This window comes from Macaca nemestrina, chromosome 19 (genome assembly GCF_043159975.1).
Source record: "Macaca nemestrina isolate mMacNem1 chromosome 19, mMacNem.hap1, whole genome shotgun sequence".
In the NCBI taxonomy this organism is placed as follows: domain Eukaryota; kingdom Metazoa; phylum Chordata; class Mammalia; order Primates; family Cercopithecidae; genus Macaca; species Macaca nemestrina.
Window position 1 is genome coordinate 42,217,979 of NC_092143.1, and position 24,129 is coordinate 42,242,107.

Here is a 24,129-nt window from a genome sequence, read left to right on the forward strand (position 1 = left end):
TAAATTAAGTTTTTTTGCAAATTGGGAAAAGGCAGTTATTCCATTGTAGTTAAGAATGTTTTATTCCTGCTTGAAATGCGCCAGAGGGATTACAGTTTGGAAAACAAGGTCTGGGGCTCAGCAGAGACCTGAGACTCCAGCCTGACTTTGCTGCTAATTCAATCAATGCAATATCTTAGTTTCCTCATTTGCAAAATGAAGAGATAAGACCAGATTGGTTCTTTCCCAAGAAGCCCAGACATTTGTGTGTTGCAAAAGCTCCTCAAGTGATTTGAACCCACACCCTTGGTAAGAACCACAGAGGGGGGTGCTCTTTAAAGTCTTTTTCCAACCCCTTTGTCTTGTCCACTTGGCAATGTCCTATTTATTCTTAAAAACCTAAGTCAGGAATCACCTCCTCTATGAAGTCCTCCTGCCAAGAAGACACCAACCGGAATTCTGGCGATGCTGTTCCCAGGTGAAGTAAATTTATATTATAAATCTGGAGGAGCTGACTGGCTCAAGGGTATAGTGCAGTGGGCGTAGCAGTGCATGGTTCAAATGCACCTCTCAGGTCCAATGCACTCATTCTCTCAGCTGATGGAGTGTTGGCAGCTGAGGATTCAGAGCTGAATCCCTCCCTAGGAGTTAGTCTTGGCTTGAGGGAACAAACTACCTGCACACAAATCTCTTCATCAAAATCCGTTTTCAGGGCCAGGCGCAGTGGCTCCTGCCTGTAAACCCAGCACTTTGGGAGGCCAAGGCAGGTGAATCACCTGAGGTCAGGAGCTCGAGACCAGCCTGGCCAACACGGTGAAATCCCGTCTCTACTGAAAGCACGAAAATTAGCTGGATGTAGTGGCACACATCAGCTACCAGGAGGCTGAGGCAAGAGGATTGCTTGAACCCAGGAGGTGAAGGTTGCAGTGAGCTGAGATCATGCCACTGCACTCCAGCCTGGGCAGAGCGAGACTCCATCTCAAAAAAAAAAAAATTCCATTTTCTGACGAATCCACCTTAAGACAATTACAGCTACCAATACCCTGCACTGTGCAAAGTCAAATATGTGCAGGAAAATGTATTACAGCATGTTTGCAACAGCAAAACATTATGAACATTGTCCATCAGTGGGGAGCCATAAATCATGGCACATCACACAACAGAATAATATCCAGCTGTAAAAAAGAATGAAAAAGCACCTTATGTCATGACATGACACTAACTTCAATGTATAAAGTGGCTGTACACAGTGGTTCACACCTGTAATTCTAGCAACTAGAGAGACTGAGGTGGCAGGATAACTTGAGGCCAGGAATTGGAGACCAACCTGAGCAACATAGCAAGACCCCATCTCTAAAAAATTAAAAATAAATAAAAATAAAAAATTAAAGTGAAAAAGCAAGGTATGGAGGAGTGTAATATGCTACCAATTTTTTTAATGAGGAGCTTTGACAAATAGAAGTAGCCAGTTTAGGCCGGGCGCGGTGGCTCAAGCCTGTAATCCCAGCACTTTGGGAGGCCGAGACGGGCGGATCACTAGGTCAGGAGATCGAGACCATCCTGGCTAACACGGTGAAACCCCGTCTCTACTAAAAAATACAAAAAACTAGCCGGGCGAGGTGGCGGGCGCCTGTAGTCCCAGCTACTCAGGAGGCTGAGACAGGAGAATGGCCCGAACCCGGGAGGCGGAGCTTGCAGTGAGCTGAGATCCGGCCACTGCACTCCAGCCTGGGCAACAGAGCGAGACTCCGTCTCAAAAAAAAAAAAAAAAAAAAGAAGTAGCCAGTTTAAAAAATGAGGAGAAGGCTGGGCAAGATGGCTCACACCTGTAATCCCAGCACTTTGGGAGGCCAAGGGGGGGCGGATCACCTGAGGTCAGGAGTTTGAGACCAGCCTGGCCAACATGGTGAATCCCTATCTCTACTAAAAATACAAAAAAATTAGCTGGGCATGGTGGTGCATGCCTGTAGTACCAGCTACTTGGGAGGCTGAGGCACGAGAATTGCTTGAACCCAGGAGACAGAGGTTGCAGTGAGCCCAGATAGAGCTACTGCACTCCAGCCTGGGTGACAGAGTGAGACTCCATCTCAAAAAAAAAAAAAAGAAAGAAAGAAAGAAAAAGAAAATATAGTCGTCACTCGATTTATGCAAGAAATTGGGTCCAGACCCCCATGTATACCGAAATCCACACATACTCAAGTCCCGCAGTCAGCCCTGCAGAACCCATAAATATGAAAAGCAGCCCTCTGTATACAGAGGTTTCCTATCCCGTGAGTACTGTGTTTTCAATTTGCATTTGGTTGAAAAAATATCTGTGTATAAGTGGACCCTCCAGTTCAAACCCATATTGTTTTTTTGTTTGTTTGTTTTTGAGACAGAGTCTCACTCTGTTGCCAGGCTGGAATGCAGTGGCACAATCTCTTCTCACTGCAACCTCCACATCCCAGGTTCAAGCGACTCTCCCGCCTCAGCCTCCTGAGTAGCTGGGACTACAGGCATGCCACCATGCCCAGCTAATTTTTGTATTTTTGGTAGAGATGGAGTTTCACCATGTTGGCCAGGATGGTCTTGATTTCTTGACCTTGTGATCCACCCTCCCTCAGCCTCCCTAAGTGCTGGGATTACAGGCGTGAGCCACGGCGCCTGGCCTTAAACCTACACTGTTTACGGGTCAACTGTACACATGTTTATATTCATAAAATATTTCCAGGCACGTTTAGAGGAAACTAGGAACATTGGTTGCCTCTGGGGAGGGCATTTTGGATAGCTGGGGGAAGAGCTGAAAAGATAATTTCTTTTTATTGTAGAGCATTTTGTACCTTTTAAGTTTTGAACCACAAGTACTTTAGTCAAAACTAAAGTGATTGAAAAAAGCAAAGTAGAATAAATGTTGAGGACTGAAGAGAGACCTTTGGGCTTGGAGAACAGGAGCCATGGATGGTCCTCAGGAAAGTTTCAACAGAGTTACAGAAATAGAGCACTTTGGCCAGGCACAGTGGCTCATACCTGTAATCCCTGCATTTTGGGAGGCCGAGGCAGGTGGATTGCTTGAGCCCAAGAGTTTGGGAGGCCAAGGAGGGTGGATCATCTGAGGTCAGGAGTTTGAGACCAGCCTGACCAGCATGATGAAACCCTGTCTCTACTAAAAATACAAAAATTAGCCAGACGTGGTGGCGGGCACCTGTAACCCAGTTACTTGGGTGGCTGAGACAGAAGAATCACTTGAACCCAGGAGGCAGAGGTTGCAGTGAGCCGAGATCGCCTGTGCAACGTTGCAAAACAAAACCCCATCTCTACAAAAAGTACAAAAATTAGCCAGGCGTGGTGGTGCACATGCCTGTGGTCCCAGCTACTTGGGAGGCTAAGGCGGGAGGATCACTTGAGTCCAGGCGTTCGAGGTGCAGTAGCATGATCATGCTACTGCACTCCAGCCTGGGAAACAGAACAAGACCTTGTCTCAAAAAATAATAAATAATTTTTTTAAAAACGTAAAGGAAAAAAAAAGAAATAGAGTTCCTCCTGGGGTAGAGTGTGTGGAAAACAGGAGGAGAGGAAGTGAGAGGATACACTCAGACCACTCTTCCGAGATGCCTGGGAGAGCAGGGGAGCTTTCCTCTCTGTGTCCGTGACCCCGCCTTCACAGGTGGACACCTGAGCCAAACACAGCTACTTCCTGGGCTGGCCAGCAGCCTGTGAGGTAGCAAGTGCTCTAAACTATGCCCTTTCAGGAACAAATTTGGCTAATCAAGTTTCTCTGTATTCAGCCTTTAAACTGGGGAATATGTAAAGCATCAAGGAAGAGCCAAGAGTGAAGCCAAAGAGATGCACAGAGATGGGCAGTTGGTTGACTGGGTGCTGTGGCTCATGCCTGTAATCCCAGCACTTTGGGAGGCCAAGGCGGGCAGATCACCTCAGGTCGGAAGTTTGAGACCAGACTGGCCAACACGGAGAAACCCTGTCTCTACTAAAAATACAAAATTAGCCAGGTATGGAGGCACACGCCTGTAATCCCAGCTACTTGGGAGGCTGAGGCAGGAGAATCGCTTGAACCTGGGAGGCAGAGTTTGCAGTGAGCCAAGATCGCACCATTGCACTCCAGCCTGGGCAACAGAGTGAAATTCCATCTCAAAAAAAAAGAGAGAGGCAGCTGGATTGAGGGACCCTGTTAGGCTGTGCAGGGTCAAAACCACCAGTGAGTAAAGCAAGCTGAGAGGTAAAGACACAGGGAGCAGGAGGAGTGAACAATCCTGAGAGAATGAAAGCACCAAAAATAGAGAAAATAGGCTGGGTGCAGTGGCTCACGCCTGTAACCCCAGCACTTTGGGAGGCCAAGAAGGGCGGATCATCTGAAGTCAGGAGTTTGAGACCAGCCTGACCAGCATGATGAAACCCTGTCTCTACTAAAAATACAAAAATTAGCTGAATGTGGTGGCGGGCGCCTGTAACCCAGTTACTTGGGTGACTGAGACAGGAGAATCACTTGAACTCGGGAGGCAGAGGTTGCAGTGAGCCGAGATCGCGCCACTGCCCTCCAGCCTGAGCAACAAGAGTGAAACTCCATCTCAAAAAATAAAAAAATAGAGAAAATAGAGAAGGTAGCTGCACAACCAACATGACTCCACACAGCTTGGGCCAAGATCCATGGGCTTCTGTGACTGAGATTGCCAGGCCTGCTTTAGGCAGGGGGAGGTCTCAAAGTGTGGGGCCTGGACCAGCAGCATCAGTATCACCTGCAGGCTTGTTAGAAATGCACATTCTCTGGCCTCATCTCGGTCCTACTGAATCAAAAACCCTGGAGGTGAGAGGCCCTGAGATCTGGGCTTTCACCAGCCCTCCAGGTGATTCTGGTGTGCTTTAGTATGCGATCCACTATCTTATACCCAGTCTCCACAAGGACCAGCTGTAACAGGACTCCCATGCGTGGATCCCTGGCTGTGTCTCTTTACCACAAATGCCACTGCTAAAGCTAGCATAAGCTCTCTAGCATAAGATCTCATTTCCTTCACCAAAAGAGCCTAACACAGCCATGCCCTGCTGGTCAAGCTAACTCCTATTCTTACTGTTGTAGCAGGACGAGCCACAGACAAAACTCCTCAGACACCGAGTTAAAGAAGGAAGGGGTTTATTCGGCCGGGGGGGCATCGGCAAGACTCCTGTCTCAAGCGCCGAGCTCCCCGAGTGAGCAGGGCTCACAACTCTAAGAGGGTGCGTGTGAGGGGGTCGTGATTGATTGAGCAAGCAGCGGGTACGTGACTGGGGTCTGCATGCACTGGTAATTAGATCGTAACAAAACAGGATAGGGATTTTCACAGTGCATTTCTATACAATGTCTGTAATCTCTAGATAACAGAACCGATTAGGTCAGGGGTCGATCTTTAACTACCAGGCCCAGGGTGCGGTGCCAGGCTGTCTACCTGTGGATTTCATTTCTGCCTTTGAGTTTTTACTTCTTCTTTCTTTGGAGGCAGAAATTGGGCATAAGACGATATGAGGGGTGGTCTCCTCCCTTACTGCGAGTCACCTTCTCCAAGAAGCCTTCCCTGCGGCTCTATCCCAGTCTAAGTTAGACATCACTCCTCCGTGTTCCTGCAGCCATCCTTGTTGTGCGAAACACCTATCAACACCAGTGGGGATGGCACCAGGTTCAAGAGGCCGAAGAAGAGACCCAAAGCCAGCCAATGAGACATGAGGTTTTTATTGGGTACTTACATATGGGGGAGAATGTCCAGGGCAGTGGGCTGAGCAGGAGAACTGCAACCACTTGCAAAAGGCACACAGTTTCAATAGCATTTTCACATAGTATCCTCCCTCTGACAACCTCCACCCAGCAACCTTCATTTAACCCCGAACAAATGGCCTGGGTCCCCTGTACAGCCCGAATTCCACAGGATGGGGATAGGGTCGGGTGCTCAGAGGTTCTTCATAGACAAGGAATGAATCTCCGGGTAAGCCATGCCTGGATTCCTTAGCTCAGAACTCCTAACCGCATGCAGGGGCGTCTGCCATGTGAGGTCCTTCTCAGGGTATGCTTAAGTTATGCTATCAGGTGAGTTTACCATACACCGCACCCACCCCCAACCCCCTGCAACTTCTAGCATAACACTATCACCCTGTCATGTCAGCAAGGATTTACTAGTGCACCTCCCACTAAAGTGGGACTATGTCTTCTCTGTATCTCCAGCACTCGGTACTCAATTAATACTAGCTATTAATAACTATTATTATTAAGCAGTCTATACATAGAAGAGGGAGGAGAGAATGCTTATTATTTTATATAAACCATAGCAGTTTCTTTAAATGTCTAACTGCTCTCTCGTGAGTTTGCCCAGCAGGACAAGGCTGCTGAGCCAAGTGATAATTATTAGTAATCCTAAGTTGAATTAAACTCATTGTTTCTGTGCAGGGAAGTGCAGGTGGTTAGCAGATGATCACTGGGCAGAAGCAACAGAAGATGGCCAGGTGGCATGCCCAGTGGACTGGGCCTGTGTTTGGTGTACATATAAAAGTTCCCTTCCCTCAAGGATCCTGCCTACCAGGGAGGCAGACACATATCAGATCACCATAACGCAAATGGTAAGTTCTACAGGGATGGTACAACAATGAGATAAAGGGAGAGGGACTGGGCGCAGTGTCTCTCACCTGTAATCCCAGCACCTTAGGAGGCTGCAGTGAGTAGATTGCTTGAGCCTAGGAATTCAAGACCAGCATGGGCAACATGGCAAACCCTAACTCTACAAAAAATACAAACATTAGCCAGGAGTGGTGATGTACACCTGTAGTCCCAGCTACTCAGGAGGCTGAGGTAGGAGGATCACCTGAGCCCAGGAAATGGAGGATACAGTGAGCTGAGATTGCACCACTGCACTCCAGCCTGGGTGACATAGTGAGTTCCTGTCTTAATGATAATAATAATAATGGGAGAGGGAGAAAATAAAAGAGTACTGAATATAGACATATAGCATATACATGTGAGCCAAAACCATGAGTGGATAAAGGGAGAATATGCATAGCTGCTACTATCTTCATTTCTTTTCTTTTCTTTTCTTTCCTTTTTTGAGATGGAGTTTTGCTCTTGTCACCCAGGCTGGAGTACAGTGGCGCGATCTCAGCTCACTCCAATCTCCTCATCCGAGGATCAAGTGATTCTCCTGCTTCAGCCTCCTGAGCAGCTGGGATTACATGCATGCGCCACCAGGCCCAGCTAATTTTGTATTTTTTAGTAGAGACGGGGTTTTTCCCTGTTGGTCAGGCTGGTCTTGAACTCCTGACCTCAGGTAATCCACATACCTCAGCCTCCTGAAGTGCTGGGATTACAGACGTGAGCCAGCATGCCCAGCCTACTATCCTCATTTCTATGCTAGTCACAGGGCTGCAGTTTGATAAGCCTTTCTTCTTTCACTAGTCATTCCATGTTCCATTTCCTCAGCCAGTACCTCAGCTGCTCAAGTTCTTTACCTGGGGGGGTGACTCAAATCTTCACTCCCAAAGGGGCTGAATCCTTGGTAGGCCTACCTTTTTTACTTGCTATATTTTTACACTTAACTTCTCTTATTGGGTATGGTAGTACTAAGAGGTGTTCCAGAGACTGCTCTGGGTTCCAGACATGGCCCTCCTTGCCTCTATTGTGTGACAGTCACCAAATTCCCCCTGGTAATTGGAATCAATCACTCCAACCGGTAGTTCATGGCCAAGTGGTCATCTTATCTCCAAATCAATGGAAGCATCATGATGTCTCCTAGTGGAAGAATTCCCAAGACCAATCTATTCTCTCTGAAGCCTGCTACCTGGAGGCTTCATCTACATGATAAAACTTTGGTCTCCACAACCCCTTATTGTAACCCACATATTCCTTTCTATTAATAATAATTCTTACAACAAATTGCCAATCAGAAAATGTTTAAATCCACCTATGATCTAGAAGCCCCTACTTCGAGTTGTCCCACATTTCTGGACTGAATCAATGTATATCTTACATGTATTTGATTGATGTCTCATGTCTCCCTAAAATGTATAAAACTAGGCTGTGCCCCAACCACCTTGGTCACATGTTCTCAGGATCTCCTGAGGGCTGTGTCACTGGCCATCAGTCATTCATATTTAGCTCAGAATAAATCTCTTCAAATATTTTAGAGCTTGACATTTTTGTCAACCATTTTAAGACCAGAATGTTTAACAAGTGAGATTCTCAATCTAGCCCTGTAATCACAAAGCAACTCATCTTTTTTTGGCTTACACAGGTAAGTAAAAAATTTATTTTGCCAAGGTTAATGACATGCCCAGGAGGCAGGTATCTGTGCCTTTCTCCAAAGATAATTTTGAAGGCTTCAATATTTAAAGGGGAAAAACAGGCTGGAGAGGAAAGAAGGAGGGTATGGTAATCCACATGTTGCAAGAGAAAAGGAACAGGTAAGGGAATAGTCAGTTGTGTATTCATCTCCTGATCAGTAAATCATGAGATAAGATGAATATAGAGGAGCTACCTGTTGAGATATTTAACATTTTATCTGTAGCTATCTGCTCAGAAACAAAAGGAAAGGCAGTTTCTTACATACTCAGCTTTCAGCTTGATTTTTTTTCCTTTTGTCATAGTGAATTGGGGTCCCAAGTTTTTATTTTCCTTTTATATTCCTCCCCTGTTTTCTTTTGAAAATCTTTTGGAGAAAACATTTTAGAAGAAAATGAGTCGCTGGTCTTGGATTTTGCTGATCTTTCATGGATAAGAGAGTTTATTCCTAGACAAATAGGGCCTATGCTGTTGGGAAAGCTCATTTGGAACAGGTTGTGAACTCTCATGTCCTATGAAGAAAAAAAAAAAAAATGGGGGAAGGAAAAGAGAAAGAAAACAGAGGGGGAAAAGGAAGCAATAACCGAAAAAAAAAAGGAAAGAAAAATCCCAGAAAACTGATACACGCCATATTACTCTGAAGTCCACACATCAGTAGGGAGATATGAAAATGATTTATGTATATAAATAGGTTGCTATCATTTTCTTCCAAAGTTTAAGTTGTCTAGCTCCAGCATTTCAAATCCGGAAAAATGGGGAGGAGGAAAAAGAAAGAAAGAAAAAAAATTGAAAACATTATTTTAAGACTTGTGGACAGGAAAAATTTCTGGCTTCAGTCCAAATTGTAGAAAATAATAAAAATTGGAAAACACTAGACAAGGCTAGAATCTAATAACATGTGTACTATACGTTATTTTGAAACATAATTTTTCTCTCTCCAATTTCCCAATTTTATTAAAGAAAAAATCATAGTAGGACCAGTTTATTTGTAAAATAAGTTTTAGCCTTTTTGTACTTGGCTTGATTATTTGCATAAAGTGCAGCAAGAATAATCATTTGCTATGTAGACTCTCTATTTTTTTTTAAGTTGACTTTGCTGGAAGCTTTTCCTCAAGGCATCTGAGATTAGACCTTTTTAAAAACCTCAGGCTCAGCCTGGGTGACTTCCTCTTTTCAGTATCCCAAGAAAACTTGGGATTCCTGGGCCTGTCAGAAACCAACATTCTTTACTTGCCACAGATCAGACCCCTGTGAAGGACAAGGTATGGGACCAGTTTTTCTGAAGGGCTTTAATTGGCTCTATAGGTCAACCTCATTTCCTCAAGGCAATCTGAAAATATGCCATTCCAGTCAAAGACTTGGGAAAATAAGCAGAGTCTCCAGGTATGGCCTGTAATAAAACAAAGCAGATTCTTACAGAACTTATACAAATAAGTATATTGCCATAAATTAAGAACACTCACAAATAGTTTCTGAATTTCAGAGAAATTAGGTAGAGAGAAATAAATTATGTTGTAAATTTTGCTTGCTAGAATATACTTTACTCAACTGTTAAAAACCGTAAATAGCTTCAAAGAAGAAACAGTTTTCTTGACTCTGAAAAACAAAACAAAAAGAATAAGCAAATGTTTTAAACAAAAAGTAATGAAAGATTATTTCAGGCTTCTGTTAGTTTAATCCATGCAATTAACTTCTGTCCTGCCAGTATTGGATCAACAATCCTCATGAAAACATCAGCTTTCCATGAGAGTCCTGGAAGTTTTTCTCTCGATTCCAATGGCACAGTCTCTAAAATTATCAGAGTACTCAGAGTTCTATAGTTGATTATAAACCACTCTGTAAAAGGATCAAAGTAAAACAACAATTGTGGATGACAAAGTCTTAGAACAGCCATGGTTAAAGACACAAATGACAAGGAAATTTGGTTACTTATGTGGCATGCAATAATTTTAAATAATAATCATAATTACTACCATAATCTATACTAATACATATCAGAATTATAGGAATTTCATATAATTTTGGAAGGCATACTAATAACACATTTATATAAATATAATCCAAAGAAGGTTAAACACCATTTCATATTTAATAACACTTTCTGTATGCTTTTGTTACACCAAATAAGCTGAAAATGTCTCTTTTGGACTTCAGAGGACCTAAATTCAAAAAATTAATGAGGTCAGCCGGGCGCGGTGGCTCAAGCCTGTAATCCCAGCACTTTGGGAGGCCGAGACGGGTGGATCACGAGGTCAGGAGATCGAGACCATCCTGGCTAACACGGTGAAACCCCGTCTCTACTAAAAAATACAAAAAACTAGCCGGGCGAGGTGGCGGGCGCCTGTAGTCCCAGCTACTCAGGAGGCTGAGGCAGGAGAATGGCGTAAACCCGGGAGGTGGAGCTTGCAGTGAGCTGAGATCCGGCCACTGCACTCCAGCCTGGGCGGCAGAGCCAGACTCTGTCTCAAAAAAAAAAAAAAAAAAAAAAAAAATTAATGAGGTCAAAAGGATTGAGTTTAGAATTTGACTTTGGAAAGTTGGCCAAACATAAAAAGTTTAAAAAACACTTGATATCACAAAATAGGATCACAAGTCATTGTAAAATAAGTCATTTATTTAGACCACATTATAACTCAAATATTTCCCAAAAAAAAAGAGGCAGAAATCTTTATTCTTTGAGAAAGGAGACTTAATTTCCTAAATGATAAGCCTTAAAAAAGACAACATGAGGCCAATTATATCTCTCTTAAATCTTATCAACAAATCTATTAAATTTTAATCATCTTGACCATAAGATAAAATTTTCATAAACTTTGTTATAATTGTTTGTAATTTTTTTTTTTTTTTTTGAGACGGAGTCTCGCTCTGTCGCCCAGGCTGGAGTGCAGTGGCCGGATCTCAGCTCACTGCAAGCTCGGCCTCCCAGGTTTACGCCATTCTCCTGCCTCAGCCTCCGAGTAGCTGGGACTACAGGCGCACGCCACCTCGCCCGGCTAGTTTTTTTTTTTTTTTTTGTATTTTTTAGTAGAGACGGGGTTTCACCATGTTAGCCAGGATGGTCTCGATCTCCTGACCTCGTGATCCACCCATCTCGGCCTCCCAAAGTGCTGGGATTACAGGCTTGAGCCACCGCGCCCGGTCTTTTTTTTTTTTTTTGAGACGGAGTCTCACTCTGTCACCCAGGCTACAGTGCAATGGTGTGATCTCAGCTCACTGCAACCTCCACCTCCTGGGTTCAAGCAATTCTCTCACCTCAGCCTCCCAAGAAGCTGGGATTACAGGCACCTGCCACCAAGCCTGGCTAATTTTTTGTATTTTCAGTAGAGACAGGGTTTCACCATGTTGGTCAGGCTGGTCTTGAACTCCTGACCTCAAGTGATCCACCCGCTTCTGCCTCCCAAAATGCTGGGATTAGAGGTATGAGCTACCACACCCAGCCTATTTCCCATTGTTATAATTTATCTATAACTTATAAAGTTGTAAAATAGGCTGGGCACAGTGGCTCACACGTGTAATCCCAGCACTTTGGGAGGCTGTGGCAGGCGGATCACCTGAGGTCAGGAGTTCAAGACCAGCCTGGCCAACAAGGCAAAACCCCATCTCTACTAAAAATACAAAAATCAGTTAGGCATGGTGGCAGAAGCCTGTAATCCCAGCCACTTGGGAGGCTGAGGTGAGAGAATTGCTTGAACCCAGGTGGTGGAGGGTGTAGTAAGCCAAGATCACGCCACTGTACTTCAGCCTGGGCGACAAAGCAAGACTCTATCTCAAAAAAAAAAAAGGTGGTATAATTCTCCAGGAAAACCTTGTTACTCTGACACAGGGACCCAGATGCTGGTATTGTATCAGTGTGCTTTTGATCTTAATGTTTAATTTATAGAAAAACTCTGAACAATTTTCTCTCTCAAAATCAGCCTTTACAATCTCACGTGCCAACCTCTTCTGCAATAGTCTCTGGGCCTAGAGAAGTTGAATAGTTTTAATTTTTGGCCCAGTGTCTCATTAACACAGTTTATTTTGATTGTCATCTTCTCTGGATCTGAAGATGAGGCTTTAACTGCTGTCAGTGTTTAAGGTTTAGCAGGATTTGAAGTCCTTTTTAGACCCAAGAGTCAAAGCCCTATAACTTAACAGCACAAGGACTTTAAAAGCAATGTAGACAGTAATGTAGATGTAATAGCCTTGGGTTTTTCATCTTAGTTTTCCTAAGCAAATCAAAACTTAATGACAATGACATAGGAATTATTTCAAAAAATGTAAAATCTGTTTGTTAGGCCAGTTATCAAATGGCAAATGAAAAGACTTTCTGCAGTGTGATTGTTTTTCCCTACAGGGAGTACATTCAGATAACCTGCAAGTCAAAGCTCTGAAAATGGTACTTGAATTACTTGAACATAGGAAGACTGTGTCTGGGGTCATAAGTGAAAATCTTTGATTTCATAGAACAATGTAAAGCCAAGAGCGCAGAACGTTTTATTGGAAGAAAATATTTCCTTCAGTCCTTTAAGATAAAATATTTTTAGCATCGGGCCACACAGCAGTTAGAACCTGAGGAGATTACTTCTGAAAACTGCAATAGTCATCACTTAAAGTTACTTCCCTGGTAACCATTTTTACAACCTATGAATTTCAGTTATTTACATAAGTAAGAACCTCGAGGTTAAATAAATGGACTTTTTTTTTTTTTTTTGCCAATAACTCGGAGTTTCATTGTTTTCATTAAAGCAACAACATTAAAGGTAATTCTCTTTTGGGCTACATTTATAGCTTTATAGCCCTCATGCCAAATTTTGACACCTTATAATATTTAGCAGAGATAAATATAAAACCGCTTGACCAATAAATCTAAACAATAATGTATGTTGACAATTCAGAAGGCATTTCTAATTTTATTTTGCCAATAATTTTTAAACCAGCTTATTTATTAAAGATTTATGAGTCCTGTGAACCTGAAAAAGCATTTGAGCTTAAAGTCTCTATTTTTCTGATAAAATATTTGATTAAGTGCCTCTTTTTTTTTTCTTTAAGCTAATCAGAGCTCTTTTATGTATTTCGGGTAGTGAAACGTATACACAACACAAATGCATAGATGTATCAGACACACAGGTAGAAGTAGATCTTGTAGATTCATGAGACTCCCTTTTGGCAGGACACGGTGACTCACACCTGTAATCCCAGCACTTTGGGAGGCTGAGGCAGGCAAATCACTTGAGGTCAGGAGCTTGAGACCAGCTTGGCCAACATAATAAAACCCCGTCTCTACTAAAAATACAAAAATTAGCCAGGCATAGTGGCAGGCGCCTGTAATCCCAGCTACTTGGGAGGCTGAGGCAGGAGAATCACTTAAACCTAGGAGGTAGAGGTTGCAGTGAGCCAAGATGGTGCCACTGTAGCCCAGGCAACAGAGCAAGACTCCATCTAAAAAGAAAAAAAAAAAAAGATTCATAAGACACCCTTTTTTTGAGATAAGGTCTCATACTCTGTCACCCAGGCTGGAGTGCAGTGGCACAATCATAGTTCTCTGCAGCCTTGACCGTGTGGGCCCAAGTAATCCTTCTGCCTCAGCCTCCTGCATTATCTGGGTGTAAAGGTAAACTGAGGCTGGAGCCGAACCGGGAACAAAAACACAAGGCAAATGGCAGTGAGAATAGCCTTTATTAGGACTCGCAGGTGAGGTTCCTCGGTCCGAAGGTGCGGGTGAGGAAGTCGCACTGAGGGAGGAGGGTAGGGGCTTTTTTTATAGCCTGAGAGGTAGGGAAGCTGGTTGTACAAAGAGGGCCTGGGGGGTCTTGAAACTACTAGGGCAGGAGTTGAGTAAAGGTCATGAGGAAGGGGTCTTTGGAAACTGTTAACCGAAACTGCTGTTTACGAACTTGTGGAATGCAGGTGAGCTGCAGGTCATGGGGGAGTGTGGTTGCCCAGCCGGAACCTCTGACGTATGCAAATCTGCGGGTGTGTTCAAAGAGGAAGGGAAGTCTCGAACAGAGGGCCTGCTACGCCGGGTGGCGCCGCCATGTCGGGTCTAGATCCCTGCCTAACACTGGGACTACAGGCATGTGTCACTATACCCGGCGAATTTTTATATTTTTCATAAAGATGGGGTCTCCTTATGTTGCTCAGGCTGGTCTCAAACTCCTAGCCTCAAGCAATCCTCCCATCTCGTCCTCCCAAAGTACTAGGATTACAGGCGTGAGCCACCGCACCCAACCAAAGACCCCTTTTGTCCTCCTACTTTAGACTTCCAATTTCTTGGGTTTTGTTTATTTTTCTTTCTTTTTCTTTCTTTTTTTCTTTTTTTGTGAGACAGTGTCTCGGACAGGCTAGAGTGCCGTAGCATGATCTCAGCTCACTGCAACCTCCACCTCCTGGGTTCAAAGGATTCTCCTGTCTCAGCCTCCTGAATAGCTGGGATTCCAGGCAGGAACCACCATGCCCAGCCAAGACTTCCAATTTTTTGATAACCTGTTTCATTACCCCAGGCAATTGTCAGTAAGACAGCCCTGAATGTGCATACTAAAGGAACAACTCTTAGGTGAAAATCAGATAGCAACATTTATATCTCAAAGTAGAGAGAGAGTGTGTGTGGTGTGTTAGAGAAAGATTAAAAATGCCTGGCAAGTCAAACGTAAAAGTATAGAAATCTACCACAGGATTGTATAAGGAGATCACTTTAATTTAGACAAGTAGTTTTAAAATTAGTCTCTATCTTTTAACTGGATCTCTGAGCTCTGAGCAGAGCTCACAGGGAATCCTGGGTCTCCAAAAAAAAGACAGCTGTGGTGGGACTAGGCCACATTATGCTTTTACAGTGCACTTTGTTACAAAGACTTTTCTCTAAGTGTCTAAACCACGCCCTTTCTTATCTTAAACACCCAAGAGCAGCCCCTCTTGTAAATAACCGTAAACCAACAAGTATCTGAGACAAGTCTCAATCAATTTAGTTTATTTTGCAAAGTTAAGGACATTCCCAGGACACAGCCTCAGGAGGTCCTGACAACATATGCCCAAAGTAGTTGGGCTACACCTTAGTTTTATACATTTAAGGGAGACATAAGGCACTAGTCAATACATATAAGATGTACATTGGTGGGACAACTTGAAGAAGCTGGTGGTGGGGGTAAGATTGGGCTTCCAGGTCATAGGTAGATGCAAAGATTTCCTGACTGGCAATTAGTTGAAAGAGTTTATCTAAAGATCTAGAATCAATAGAAGGGAGTGTCTGCATTAAGATAGGTAGTTTTGGAGACCAAGGTTCTTGTTATGCAGATGAAGCCTTCAAGCTTCAGAGAAAATACACTGTGTTTCTTATCAGAGTTAAAAAGTCTGTTCTGGACTGGCATGTTGGCTCACACCCGTAATCCTAGCACTTTGGGAGGCCAAGGTGGGCGGATCACCTGAGGTCAGGAGTTCAAGACCAGCCTGGCCAACATGGCGAAACCCCATCTTTACTAAAAATACAAAAATTAGAAAGTCTTGGTGGTGTGTGCCTGTAATCCCAGCTACTCAGGAGGCTGAGGCAGGAGAATAACTTGAACCCAGGAGGTGGAGATTGCAGTGAGCCAAGATAGCACCACTGCACTTCAGCCTGGGTAGCAGCAAGACTCCATCTCAAAAAAAAAAAAAAATTCTGTTCTATCAGCCTTAAGGTCTCTGCTTTAATGCTAATGCTGGCCAGCTGTGCCTGAATTCCAAAGGGAGGAGGATATAATATCCGATCCCCACTTCCCATCATGACCTGAACTAGTTTTTCAGGTTAACTTTGGAATACCCTTGGCCAAGGGGAGGGTCCACCAGTTGGTTGGGGGGCACTTAGAATTGTATTTTTGGTTTATATAACTATTTGAGTCAAAAGAAAAATCAGACAACACAATACAAAAACAAGCAGTTTAAGATCTGAGCAGAAATTGTCTGTTCATCCTCTTGGGATTCCATAAGGAAACACAGAGGAAAATTCCCCAAAAAGGAGTCTGGCACCTTCTCTGTTTTCGTCAAGGACTTCCAGGCTGTTAGAAATTAGTTTAGGTTCCTCATACAGTAGAGGATGGCAAAAGGAAGGAGAGACAGGCAGAAGTAAGTGGAGAGAACAGAATTCAGTTGACTGAGAATTTAAAAAAAAAAAAAAAACTTTTTCTCAAAAAACAAGATCCTGGGAGAGAGAGAGAGAAAAAAAAAAAAAAAGCATAAAGTCCCTTTAAATATGCACATATACATATTGGATATCAACTTAGAAGTTTATTTTGCCAAGGTTAGGGACAATGCCTGGAAGAAATAAACATGGACTTACAGAAACAGTCTGTGGTCTGTGCCTTTGTCCAAAGATGATTTTGAGTGCTTCAGTATTTAAGGGGCAAAAGCGAGCTGGAGGGGAAAAAGGGAGGGCATGGTAATCCAGGTGTTGCAAGAGAAAAGAAGCAGGTAGGGTGATAGTTGATTTTGCATTCATCTCGCACTCTGTAAATGGACAGGTTATATAAGATAAGGCCCCTGTGGAGATATTTCACCTTTTATCTGTAGCTATCTGCTTAGTTACAAAAGAAAAGGCAGCTTCTTGCATGACTCAGCTTTCAGCTTGATTTTTTCCTTTAGCATGGTGAATTGGGGTCCCGAGTTTTTTATTTTCCTTTCACACATGTTTGAATAATGGAGCAGTGAATCTTTTATGGAAAGACAATGGGGATAGCTTCTAAAGTTTTTCAGCCATTTTTCTGGCATCTTTGGGCCACCCTAGAAGTACCACTTGCATGGCTGGCAGTACTTCCTCAGGCGTATCCCATCGTGCTGTGGCCATCCAGTTACTTGCCTCCCCGGGTCCCATCTCATGTGTATAATCTGACACAAATTGGGAGGTCCAGAGTCACGGACTCCTGTGAGAATTCTAAATTCCTCAGCAAATTTTTTGGGGTTTTCTCTAAGGTTTGGAAAATCTTTTGCTATGACTCTGAGTTCAATTTTTCACCAGTTTTTTTACTCGGTTTTGAGCAAAAGTAGTTATAGGAACCAGACGTGGCTGTTCTGAGGGCCTAACTTCCCATCGCTCATCATCTTCAGGGTATAAGCATAACTGGGCAAAAGGATTAGTAGGTGTAGGCTGAGAAAATGGGTGAACAAATACATTGAGGATAAAGGGAGGAAATGGTCAAAGTCATGTCAGTTACCATAAAATTATTTTTATTTTCATCTTTAATTCATCTCTTAAGCTTTTCAGTTTCCTTATTTGCCTTTAAAAAGGAGTCTTTTTGAGAGGCAATTTTGGAACCAGTCAACCTTTTAGAAGCCTTCGTCTACCAAACAGGAAATGCATTCCATTGTTTCTGAGATATGTATGATCCCTCCTTTTCCAATGTGCCCCATAACTGAACAGTTTTATCCAGCTCAAAACTTCTCATTGTTGTGAACCTAGGAATTAAGTTTTAGTTTTTTTAAAAAAAAAGTTTTAACCCATCCCACTGCCACTTTAAATGGTCTCTAGCAAGGTGCATTCATTTTTCTAGAAAACCACAGATTTGGGGTCCATAATTTCTGAACATACTATTGGCTTGTGAACACCTGTGGACAGAGGACTCCCAGACTCCTTAGATGCTGATGAACACGTCATACACTGTCCCTCTAAAATTTTACCTACCTGAAGCCTCCAACTGAACCCAGTCCAGTTCCCACTGGACACCCAGTTCAACCTCTGGGTCCAGTCAAAAATAAAATTACTCCTGTAATCCCAATACTTTGAGAGGCTGAGGCAGGAGGATCACTTGAACCCAAGAGTTCAAGGCCAGTCTGGACAACATAGCAAGGCCCCCATGTCTACGAAAAAATATGTTTTAAAAAAATTAACCAGGCATGGTGGCATGTACCTGTAGTCCCAGCTACTCTGGAGGCTTAGATGGGAGGATTGCTTTGAACCCTGCTTTGTTCAAGGCTGCAGTGAGCCATGATCACACCCTTGTACTCCAGCCGGGGTGACAAAGTGAGATCCTGTCTCAAAATAAATAAATTAATTAATTAAATAAAATAGAACTGCTCAGATGGACACAGTGGCTTATGCCTGTAATCCCAGCATTTTAGGAGGCTGAGGTGGGTGGATCACTTGAGGTCAGGAGTTCCAAACCAGCCTGGCCAACATGTAGAAACCCTGTCTCTACTAAAGTACAAAAATTAGCTGCGCATGGTGGCGTGTGCCTGTAATCCCAGCTACTCAGGAGGCTGAGACACAAGAACTGCTTGCATCCAGGGGGCGGAGGTTGCAGTGAGCTAGATCGCGCCACTGCACTGCACCCTGGGCAACAGAGCAAGACTCCATATCAGATAAAATAAAATAAAATAAATAAAATTACTCAAACTTGGAGAACTCAGGACACAAACTGTGGAGATCAAAATCCAAGAGATACTCACTCAGGACCTCCAGATGCAGTGAGAAAGCAGTGAGCATGGTGGGCTCAGCAGGCACCTCATGCCTCCTTCCTTGATGCTCCTGGGGGTTGCTGGGTGTCTTAGTCCATTTTGTGTTGCTAAAACAAAATTCCACAGACTGAATAATTTATAAAGAACAGAGATTTATTTCTCATAGTTCTGGAGGCTGGGAAGTCCAAAGTCAAAGGGCCTGCATCTGACAAGGGCCTTCTTGAGCTGAACTCATCCTTTTTCAGGAACCCACTCTCCTGATAACTAGCCCACTCTTCCTATAACAGCATTACCCCATAGATGAGGGCAAGCCCTCGTGACCTAATAATCACCTCTTAAAGGTCTTCCCTCTCAACACCACTGCTTTAGGAATTAAGTTCACAACATACAAACAGTCGGGGACACATTCAAACTATAGCAGTGGGATGGGGGTGATTGTCACCTTTGGATCCCTATTTTGACACCAAACTGCAAATGAAAAACCTGAAGCACAATAAAATTGCAAACTGTTTATTTGAGTAAGAAGTAATTCATGAATTGGGTACACTGGACCAAAACAGGTTTAGTATTCCAATGACAAATCATCAGGGGCAAGTATTTTGGGGGTAAATTCAGAAGCAAAATTTAAAAATTATTTGACTATGTTTGCAATTACAACATTGCCTTTTTTGTTGGAAAGTCCTTAGTGACATAATCATATAAATTGGCTGCTTATGATTGGCTGAGGTTAAGTTTTCTGCCTAACATAAGCATGCACCAGAAATGACTCAAGTTAAGTTTTACCTATATTTACAGTTTTGACCCAAGTTAAGTTTCACTGATGTTCACAGCCTAAGCAAGGTGAAGGCTACTTTAAGGCCTAGCTGGTTTTATTTGCTCAGGAATTTTGTTTCTTTTCTTAGAGAGGGGGTCTCTACAGCTCACTATAACCTCGAATTCCTGGGCTTAAGCCATCCTTCTGCCTGAGCCTCCTTAGTAGCTAGGACTACAAGGGCATGCCACCACACACAGCTAACTATATTGCCCAGACTGGTTTCAAATTCCTGGCTTCAAGTGACCCTCCCAGCTTAGTCTCCCAAAGCACTGGAACTACAGGTGTGAGCCACAGCACCTGGCCTGCTCAGGAATTTTTTAGGCCCAGTCTCCATTTATAATTTTGTTTTAACAAAGGTAATAATTCATGGAGGTTCTCCTACATCTACTCCTTGATTCCAGACCCATATGTCTATGGGGAAATCAGTGTCATATTTTGGTCAAGACTCAAAGCCCATACCACGTCCTATAAAACCTACAACCTCAGTGTCTCAGGTTAGTGACCCCAATTGGTATCACTTTGGGAGGCCAAAGCAGGAGGATCACTTGAGCCCAGGAGTTTGAGACCAGCCTGCGCAACATAGTGAGACCTCATCTGTATTTAAAAGAAGACGACAAGACAAGACAAGAAAAAAGAAGTCTGGACACCAGCTCCATGTGGCCTCTCCTCTGATGTTCTAATTCTGATGTCCCTAAACTACTTCTTGTCCCTTCTGCCCCCCACCCTAGGGGTGGTAGCTGCTTTCTGTGCTTACTCTCTCTGGATTAGTTCAGTGTACTACTTTTGCTCTTTCAGACAATGGGAAGTGAACTGTGGTGGGAAGAAAAGCCAGAGTGTTTGACCCCCTCCCACTCTATCTCCAGGGGAGGCAATGGCTCCAGCATGGCTCCAATTGCTATCAGCCAGACCAGCTGTGATTCCAGCCTCCTTCGGGTGATCCCAGCCCTTGGCTCTGGTGACACCACCTCCTTCCCTTGACTCTCACCTAAGGATTGTAGGGTATTCTTTCTGCTGCTATTCTCTGAATGGCATCATCATCTCCTGTTTGGCTCCTCATCTCCTCCATCCCCTGTGTAACTGGGAATCTCCTCTGTTTCACATACTTACGGTGGTATCTCTTATGTTGGTTAGGCCCTGACTGATACCAATATAGTTCTTGATTGATTGAAGACACTTACACAAATCCATACCCTAACCCCATTGTTGCCTGGAAAAAACTGTATTTCATGCTTCAAAGTTCAGCTTAAAAATTATTTTTTTTCTGAGGATTTTCTTATCTTCCACTCTCCACCTCATCTCACCTCATTCCCACCCATGAATTCATTGCTGTAACTCTGGGATCTCCTAGCACTTGGCTTCTACAACATGTCCCATATAATTGTTTTTATGTCTCTCTTCAGCTAGAATAGGAGTTCCTTTGTTGTTTTTTTTTTTAAGACAGCGTCTCTCTCTGTTACCCAGGCTGGAGTGCAGTGGTACAATCATAGCTCACGCAGTCTTGATCTCCTGGGCTCAAGCAATGCTCCCACCTCAGCCTCCCAACTAGCTGAAACTACAGGCACTCTTTAGTAGAGATGGGGTCTTGCTATACTGTCCAGGCTGGTCTCAAACTCCTGAGTTCAAGTGATCCTCCCACCTTGGCCTCCTAAAGTGCTGGGATTACAGGCATAAACCACCACTCCTAGCCTATTTATTTATTTATTTATTTATTTATTTATTTATTTTTGAGTCAATGTCTTGCTCTGTTGGTCAGGTTGGGGTGTAATAGTGTGATCTTGGGTCACTGCAACCTCCACCACCCAGGTTCAAGCAATTTTCCCACCTCAGCCTCCAAAGTAGCTGGGACTACAGGCATGCGCCACCACGGCCAGCTAATTTTTGTACTTTTAGTAGAGACGGCGTTTCACCATGTTAACCAAGCTGGTCTCAAACTCCTGACCTCAGGTGATCTACCCACCTCGGCCTCCCAAAGTACTGGAAGGCCACAAGGCCCAGTCTCTAGCCAATTTTTTAAATTGCTATTATTATTATTTTAGACGCAGGGTCTTATTCTGTTCCTCACTCTGGAGTGCAGTGGTGCAACTGGCATGATCATAGCTCAATGTATCCTCAAACTCCTGGGCTCCAACAATTAGGGTGGGAGTTTCTTGATGGCAAAAACTAAATTTTATTCATATAATTTCCTATTTATATATTTGACACACGCTAGATACTCAGTAAATGTTTACGGAATTAATGAAGGAGTGATATTGACTTCTTCTGTTTAAGACAAAAACAAGAGGCTAGGGAGAGGGTTGACTAGGGACTTAATTGCTTAATGGGTGTAGAGTTCCAGTTGGAGAAGAGGAAAATGTTCCAGAAATGAATGGTGGTGGCAGTTGCACAACAACGTGACTGTACTTAATGCCACCGAACTGTATACTTAAAAATGGCTAACATGGTGAATTTTTGTTGTATATATTTTACCACAATTTTTAAAAATAAACTAACAATTAAAATACCCTTTATTCTCAGCTTATAAAATGAAGTTCCACACCCTATGGATCCTCAATTCTACTTCAAGATCTGTGTTTTCAGAATATTCTCACACTTGCATACAGGGACGGAAGCAAGTCTGTGGGTTTCATTGCAGTCTTACTTGCAACAGCAACAAAAGAGGTATGGGTAGGGGGAAAGGACAACCTTAATGTCTAGTTAGGAAAATGGCTAAATTGTACCATTTCATACTATGGGATAGTATATACTATTCCAAAGGAATCTATGAAAGCAACATGGATAAATCACAGATAAATCTCACAAACACAGTATTATGTAAAAAACGAAGGCTGCAAATGATATTGACAGTATGATGCCATTTTGTAAATCTTCTCTTTTTTTGAGATGGAGTGTCCCTCTGTTGCCCAGGCTAGAGTACAGTGCTGCGATCTTGGCTCACTACAACCTCCACCTCCCAAGTTCAAGTGATTCTCCTGCCTCAGCCTCCCAAGTAGCTGGGACTACAGGTGTGCACCACCAAGCCTGGCTAATTTTTTGTATTTTTAGTAGAGAAGGGGTTTCACCATGTTGGCCAGGCTGGTCTCGAACTCCTGACCTCAAGTGATTCACCTGCCTCAGCCTCCCAACAAGTGCTGGGATTATAGGAGTGAACCACCATGCCCAGCCAGATTTTGTAAGTCTTTAAAATAAGCAAAACAAAGTATTATTTATGGCAGCATTCATATATATAGTAAAAATATGAAAACATGCAACTTCAGGTTAGTGGTTCGCCCATGGAGAGGGATCTGAAAGGGATGAGTCTATTGGGTTTTAACAGTGCCTTTAATATTTTATTTCCTACAAAAGGAAGTAGGAAGTAAATATGGCAAATATTACACATTTGTTCAATCAAGTGAATGACTGAACAACAGATGGGGGGTCAATTATATTTTTCTGTACTTCTTTGTATTCTTGAAATATTTCGTAATTGAAATCTAAAAATTAAATTAAGTTGATAAAATAAAGGTTGGATTGTTATGCCCAGACTGTTTGTTCCCCAAAGAAGACCACCAGAGTCCAGAGTCAAAGCCAAGCGGCAAGGATCTTTACTACAAGTTCGAACTTGGTCCCTCCTATACACAGTATACAAGAGGGCCCTGAACAATGCGAGCGTTTGCTTTTTATAGCCCGAAAGTTGTAGGGGAACAAAGAAATTCTTTTGGCTCCTGCGCTTTCAGTAACCTTGAACGGCTGTCCCCTTATCGGAGACTTTCCAGGTGGTGTTTATACTGGGCTCAGGGAGTTTGAGAGATATATGGTGGTGGGATGGGAGGATGGGATGTGTTTGTGCTAGGCTCAGGGAGTTTTGAGCCCGGGGCTGAGGAATGTGCCCAGCTCCTTTCATTCCCCCCTTCTCTTCAGGTATCTTTAGAGCCAATCTTGGGTCTTATAAGTCTGATTCTGTTTTAGCGTTTACAGGTTGGTATTGGGCTCTGAGGACCATGAGTTGTACAGTGTTAAATCTTTCCTTAACAAATTGTAAAATTCTGTTAACAACACAAGGTCCTACGGTAAGCAGAAATAGTAGACTTAGCAGGGGTCCAAGGAAGGGGGCTAACAGAGAAAACATAGAGGAATTTTACCATTGGTCTGCAGCTGAAGCAAACTGCCGTGTTTTTATTTCAGTGCTTAACTTGCGTAACTGTTGGACCCGGTCTTCTACAAGTCCTGATTCATTTATGTAGAAACAACAGTCTTCTTTTAGAAATATACATGTACCACCTTTTTCTGCAGTGAGTAGGTCTAGGGCTCTCCGGTTTTGCAAGGTTACTTGAGCTAGGGACGTGAGCTGCCGCTGAAGGGAGGCAAGGGACTCAGCCGACTCCTCTATAGTAACGGCAAATTGTTGGTACAACTTGTTACTTTCTATGAGGGTGTGACCTAGGGCTCCCCTCGCTAGTCCGGCCGCAATGAAGGATGCGGTGAGGGAGATTCCTGCAATGAGGGGGAGAAATATGGCTCGTGCAGGTCTTGGTCTAGGGTCTGGGTGAATAACAGCACTAGTCCAGTTACCGGTATACCCTAGGAACTCGCCAGCAGTTAGTAGAGTCAACCGGGGAACTAATGTGACAGGGAGACACAGTAGGTTATTAACAGAAGGACTAGGTAGGTTCTTAGATAA

General features: G+C 43.4%; 1 protein-coding gene across 8 annotated transcripts in view; it reads right to left on the reverse strand.

The window, feature by feature from the left end:
* Positions 1 to 24,129, reverse strand: part of LOC105489393 (lipase G, endothelial type) — a 114,104-nt gene that overhangs the window by 46,248 nt on the left and 43,727 nt on the right. For all 8 annotated transcript variants that reach the window (XM_071085373.1, XM_071085374.1, XM_071085366.1 and 5 more), the window contains one exon: positions 18,650 to 18,765. In XM_071085373.1, the coding sequence (XP_070941474.1) occupies positions 18,650 to 18,686 (37 nt within the window). In that variant the 5' untranslated portion in view covers positions 18,687 to 18,765. The remainder of the gene's footprint in view (positions 1 to 18,649; positions 18,766 to 24,129) is intronic.